Here is a 6292-nt window from a genome sequence, read left to right as displayed (position 1 = left end):
TCATGCACAGGCCTTTCTGTGCCCAGTGGGTCTCTGGGATTATACACGTGAACTCTCTGACCCATCTGGATGACCTGAGCTTCTCAGCCCTGCCCAGATAATGGGCCTCAGGCCATATCTGCTATCCCTCCCCCCCCCCGGAATACCTAACCCACTTATTCCTGGGGGGTTCCCTGAGATTTATGGGGACCCAATCAGACACTTCTTGTGCCCAAAGGTCAGGTCACCTGGCTCTAATCGAGCCAGAGGACCAGAAGCAACTCTTGGATCCTGCCCTGGCCACACCCAATGCCAATGGCGGGTACCAAGCCACTGTTATTCCCCAACCCACCCCCAGGTGAACCTTCCCTCAAATGCCCACAGCAGAAGTGAGACTCAGCTGAAACATTCAATGAAATTTATTGAAGAGAAACATTTACTGAACCCATTGAAGAGACCCTTCACTCAAATGCCCACAGCAGAAGCGAGACTCAGCTCAAACATTCAATGAAGTTTATTGAAGAGAAACATTTACTGCAACCATTGAAGAGAGGGAATGACAACACAGAGAGGAATGTCGAACAGCCACTACAGCCCATAGGTCACGGAACCCCTCCTCCTGGGTCCCAAATGAGGTGCCCCTGTTCCCCCCAACACCGTGGCCCTCCTGCTGTAATCTCCCTTTCTGAGGGCCCCATGATCAGCCTTTGGCCAGGATGATGGATGCTGGCCATGGCCCCTCACTCCAGGGCACTCTCCCCTCTGGCCAACATGTTTGGGCCTGGTCCTGCCCTATGGCGTGCACAGGACACTCACAGGATGCTGGAAAATGCAGACGGGGACCCTCGGACAAGCCAAAAAAACTCAGTCACAAGTAACAAGAGAGTGGCACATCACAGCACGGTTTCCACGGAGACTCCCGCAGGCCACCTCTGTCCTTGGTCCAGTGCCTCCTTCCTGAGGTCGCAGGGTCAGCACCAGCCATGCCTTCTTCTGTCCTTCCCGCCATCTCCTGGGATTGGGCTTCAACAGGTCTCCGGGGCGGGGTGGGGGCGGCTGCTCCGATAAGAACACACACACATCTCCAGAAGAACAAGCAGCAGTTGGCCTAAACCTACACCGAGGAAGCATGGGCTGAGCTCACGACACCGCACGACAGTGAGCAGAGCCTGGGCTCGCACTGAAGCTCGTGCCACACACCCGGGGCTGAGAGGTGGCTGCTGCGTCAGGCCAGGACACCCGCCGCGGGCTCCTGCACACCTCAGGGCTCTGCACGGGAATGGTAACTAGGGTGCGTGTAGGGGGAGCTGGGGGTGCCACTTGACACGGGGGGTCACTAAGGGGCCTACAGAGGCACAAGTGGGCTTCTCAGAGCGTGCAGTGACGTGCTCCACGGGTCAGTGAATGAGGGTCCCCCTCTTGGGCGGCCCGAGGGGCCGGCACCCTTGAGACGGCCCCTAACATCTCCCAGGCCAGTGTGGGTGGCACACATTTTCAGGTGCTCCTCACCTAGGCTAGGGCCAGCCACTCAGGGGTGCTTCCCAGCCTGGCTGCCTGGACTGGCAGGGTTTCGGGCTGGGGCTAGGGCTGGGGCTGGGACTGGGGTGGAGCTGCCATGGGAGGGGGCACCTCTCCCTGCCCCACTCTGCATCAAGTATGGTCATCCTGGTCCGTTGGAAGGGCTGATGGTGGTGGCCAGGGTGCCTTGGGAAGATGGGGTCCTGCGAATTTGGGCTGGGTGGGTTGTTGCCTCCATGTGGGGAGAGGCTGCTGCCCCGGCGTGGCCTCCCCCTGCCTCCAGAGCGCTGCTGCCTGAGAGGAGAGGGGGCCCCTGGGCCTTCTGAGCCTATTTGCCCGAGGAGGACTTGGGGGGCCTCACCTCCCCAGCCCCGTCCTCGTTTCCCGACTCCTCTGGGATGGGCTTGGGCCCCTCCTCCAGGGGCTCCCCAGCCTCCTGGTCTCCTGCCTGGGCGAGGCCCTCCGGCTCACAGCCAGGACCTCCCGGGCCCTCCTTGGAAGCGCTGCCCATCTGGGCAGGGGTGGGGCCCCCTGGGGCCTCTGAGGGCCTTGCCTGATCTAGGCCCGCAGAGGCGGGAGCATTTTCATCTTCCTGCGTGGCAGGGAAGATCTTGGGGGCCTCCTCAGGGACGAGGGCTGCCCTGGCGGCATCATGGGCTTCAGGAGCAGCCGTATCAGCTTCGGCACTGCCAGGAACGGCCTCACTGGCCCCTAGGTTGGCCAGGGCAGCCTGGGAAGCACCTTCCCTGGCTGGGGAGGCTTCCGCAACCTCTCCACTGGCCCGGGCAGCGGCCAGGCCTCCGGTGCCCACACGGGCCCCCTCTTCCACTTGCAAGTGCTCACTCCTAGCTGCGGTGGCCTCCCATGCCTCGGTCTCCTGAATGAGCCGCAGCATCCCCAGGAAGCCAGGTGGTCTCCTGTCCAGCCGCATCCTCCTCAGCTTGTTCTCGAGCATCTCGTTGGGGCGGGCCCGCATCAGCACCTGCTGGGCGCGTAACTGGTCCGCAAGGTTGGGATGGATGGCCCCCTTCTCCACGGCCGACTGCAGCAGGCCTTCCAGGCGAATCACATAGACAAAGAGAGTCTCCTGGGGCCGCTGGCCACAGGTCAGGAACTTCAGCCGTGCGGTCGTGGGGGTGTCCTTCCTCCCAAACACCTGGACCAGCGCGGCCAGGCAATCCTGTGCAGGGACGTCAGGGTTTTCTGCCAGGAGGCCGCACACGAGATCCAGTGCGGGGCCACCCAAGCTCTCCACCAGCCTCCTCCTCCTCTCCCTCTCTGTGACGTGGCACCACAGGTACAGCATGTCGCTGGCGTGATCCAGCCAGCTCTCAAAGGGCTCTTCTTCTCGGTGTGGCTCTTCCATTCCAGGAAAGGTTCTCAGTTTCATAGAGGCCCTGTTTTCCAGCACAGGCTGCCAGGCCGGGCTCCAAGGCTGGGTCCAGGATCTTCCCGCACCTATGGCTCCTGCCACAGCCACAGCTCCTTCCTCACCTGCAGGTCCCGCCTCACCTGCAGCTCCTGCCACACTCACAGATCCTAACAAACCTGCAATTCCTGCGTCCCCAGCGGCTCCCTCCTCATCTGACTCTCCTGCTTCCTCTTCAGGCCCTGCCTGGCCCACAGCGGCTGCCCTGCCTCCAGCTCCTTCCTCGCCTCCAGCCACTTCCTCGCCTCCAGTTCCTTCCTCACCTCCAGCCACTGCCTCGCCTCCAGTTCCTCCCTCACCTCCAGCTGCTGCCCCGCCTCCAGACGCTGCCAGGCTTCCAGCTGCTGCCCCGCCTCCAGCTGCTGCCCCGCCTCCAGCTCCTTCCTCGCCTCCAGCCGCTGCCCAGCCTCCAGCTTCTGCCTTGCCTCCAGCTCCTGCCCCGCCTCCAGAGCTGCTGCCTAGCCTCCAGTTCCTTCCTCACCTCCAGCTCCTTCCTGGCCTCCAGCCGCTGACCCGCCTCCAGCCGCTGCCACGCCTCCAGCTGCTGCCTCGACTCCAGCTCATGCCCCGCCTCCAGACGCTGCCCCGCCTCCAGCCGCTGCCTTGCCTCCAGTTCCTGCCTTGCCTCCAGTTCCTTCCTCACCTCCAGCTCCTTCTGCGCCTCCACCTGCTGCCCTGCCTCCAGCCGCTGCCCCGCCTCCAGCTCCTGCCTCGCCTCTAGCTCCTGCCCCGCCTCCAGCCGCTGCCTCGCCTCCAGTTCCTTCCTCACCTCCAGCTCCTGCCTCACTTCCTGCCTCGCCTCCAGCTTCTGCCTCGCTTCCTTCCTCACCTCCAGCTCCTGCCCCGCCTGCAGCTGCTGCCCCGCCTCCAGCTCCTTCCTCGCCTCCTGCCGCTGCCCCGCCTCCAGCCACTGCCCCGCCTCCAGCTCCTGCCCCGCCTCCAGCTGCTGCCCCGCCTCCAGCCCCTTCCTTGCCTCCAGAAGCTGCTTTGCCTTCAGCTCCTGCCCCATGCCCAGCTCCTGCCTCGCCTGCCAAGGCAACCCCTGCTTGCCTCTGGGTCTGTGCAAGGAAATTGGGTGTATCCTGTGACTCTGATTCTGGGGCCTGGGGCAGGAAGACCACAGTCCAGGGTCCTCCCATGCCTGGTATTTGTCGGGGGATCACACTTCGGTTTAAATACTGAGCCATCTCCACCAAGGCGACCTTGGATCTGAACTCCTTTCTGAACACCTTGCCCAGCACTGGGTATCTTCCCAGGGGCTGGAGGGCAGCCTGCGCGGCCTCCTGGAATTCCTGGTCCTCACAGTCGTGGGGAATGCCCAGGATGAGCAGCGAGCGCTGAGCATCCACGCCCATCCACCTGCACCAGCCACGAAGCATAGCCAGTGCCATCGCGGATACCTGCCGGGGAGGGGCGCGATCGCACAGGGGCGCGCAGACTGTCGCAGGCTCTGCAGTGGAGGCCTGTGGGTGCAAAGGGGAGAGAGGGACACTGGTGCCAGACAGCCCACCGCACCGCCCCCCACACCGACCTGGAACTCCTCCCTGGCCAGTTCACGTCTTCCAGGCCACGACTCAGAACCCCCACCATGCAGCCCTTCACCTCTGCAAGGAGAAGGTCCCCTTTCGCCTTGTCCGACACCCCTGCTGGGGCCACTGCAGCCGGAGCCCCTCCCACCATCGTCTGCAACCCCGCAGCAGCCGGGAGCCCTCCCTTCCTGATCCCCACAGCCAGGAGCCTTCCCATCCTCTCTTTCTTAGGGCTGGACCCAGGGCACCCCTGCTCTGCCTGGGCGACCTAGGCACCGGGTCCCGCCCTCTCCCACCAGCACCTGCCCCTCTGCAACTGGAGCCGCCCTCCGCAGTCAAGAGCTCTTCCCACCCCTCCCCTCCAGCGCCGACTGGGTTCCGCCTCCTGCCCCCACTGCCTGCCTTGGCAGAGATCCAGCCCTTACCCAAGGCGCTCGGTACTTCCAGGGTCCCGTTGGAGCAAAGCCCCTGGTCTCCGGCTCACTTTCTCTGACTCTGCAGGCGCTGCTGGGCAGGGACACGCCACCTGCGAGCTGTGGGGCGACTCTGGAGGCCACCTCAAAGCCCTGGAGCGACAGGATCAGAAGAATGCACCTCAGCTGCACTGCCCAGGACTGCACAGTCCAGCAGGTCTCCCAAGTCCTCGGTACTAAGGCCACGTGGGCTTCCCGGTGTTCCCAGAATCCCCAGGTGGATGAGGGAACAAGATCTCGGTATCTCAGTGCAGGGCAAATGCCAGGATCAGGAGAGCAGGAGAAGAGGCATCCGTGTTGCCGTGACAACGGGACCTGCTTGGTTAGGGCTTGATGTGACAAGCCTTGGAGCCTCCAGAAGCAACAGGCAGACCCTTTGGCCCTCCAGCTACAAAATAGACCCATCAATAATTGTGGCCAATGTGTGGGGGCTGCAAACTAAGGGTTAGGGGACAGAGGAACCTAAGAACAGGTCCCCATTACCACTCTGTACTCACAGCCTTCCCTCATTAAGCCTGGAATTTCCACAGCAGACACAGGTCATGTGTTTCAGGTTAGGAGCCCCGCCACAACTTTTTGCATTGTAAAGCCAGCTCTCAACCACCCAGGCTGCCATTCTGTAGGAAAGTGTGTGGGCATTGTGTCATGTAAATTATAGATTCACCTAACAGCTGAGTGGCGAGTCACTGAACACCTGTGCCCTGAATCCATAAATAGGCAATAGAAAAACTCCTTTTATATAGTGCTGGATTTGATTGGCTGATAGTAAAAGATTTTTGCTATATTGTTCTTGAGGGTTGTTTTTCTGTACTTCTTTTTACATAATATTTTATCAAGATTTATCACAGCTTCACAAAAATGACTTGGGAAGTGTTCCCTGCTCTTCTATCTTCTGAAAGTGGTTGTGTGAGATTGATGATGTTCATTCCTTAAGTATTTGCTAGAATTCACCATGAAATCATCTGGGCCTGGATTGTTCCTTTGTCGTGTTTGTTATGCTTTTAGGGAAGTTTTTGATAGAAAATTAAATGTATTTATAAGAAATTGAGCTATTCCTATTTCCTATGCAATCTGTCGTCACTTTCAGTAAATTGTTTGGTTCCAAGGAATGTGTCACTTTTGTCAAAGTTATCAAAATTATTGGCATAAGGACCATCCTAATAGTTGCTCATTATTCTTTTAATACCTATATGATCTATTTGCTATCCCTATTTCATTCCCGATATTGACTAGTATTCGTTCTCTTTTTTCTTAATTAATCTTGCTAAGGGTTATATAATTCATTCTTCTTTTAAAAATGTATGGCTTTATTCTTATTCAACATATTATTGGAAGTCTTAGCCTCAGCAATCAGATAACACAAA

General features: G+C 59.4%; 1 protein-coding gene across 1 annotated transcript; it reads right to left on the bottom strand.

Annotated features, from left to right (window-relative positions):
* Window positions 1-1005: 1005 nt before the first annotated feature.
* On the bottom strand, window positions 1006-4782 carry LOC121025061 (paraneoplastic antigen Ma6F-like). Its single transcript, XM_040467455.1, is given in 2 exon segments — window positions 1006-3243; window positions 3408-4782. Coding segments are annotated over 2 exon segments (2328 nt in total). The 5' UTR covers window positions 4318-4782; the 3' UTR covers window positions 1006-1825.
* Window positions 4783-6292: the final 1510 nt, after the last annotated feature.

The sequence above is a fragment of the Herpailurus yagouaroundi genome, unplaced genomic scaffold, assembly GCF_014898765.1.
Source record: "Herpailurus yagouaroundi ecotype Mexico unplaced genomic scaffold, PumYag 67493, whole genome shotgun sequence".
NCBI classification, from domain to species: domain Eukaryota; kingdom Metazoa; phylum Chordata; class Mammalia; order Carnivora; family Felidae; genus Herpailurus; species Herpailurus yagouaroundi.
This window is presented reverse-complemented; position numbering and strand designations above follow the sequence as displayed.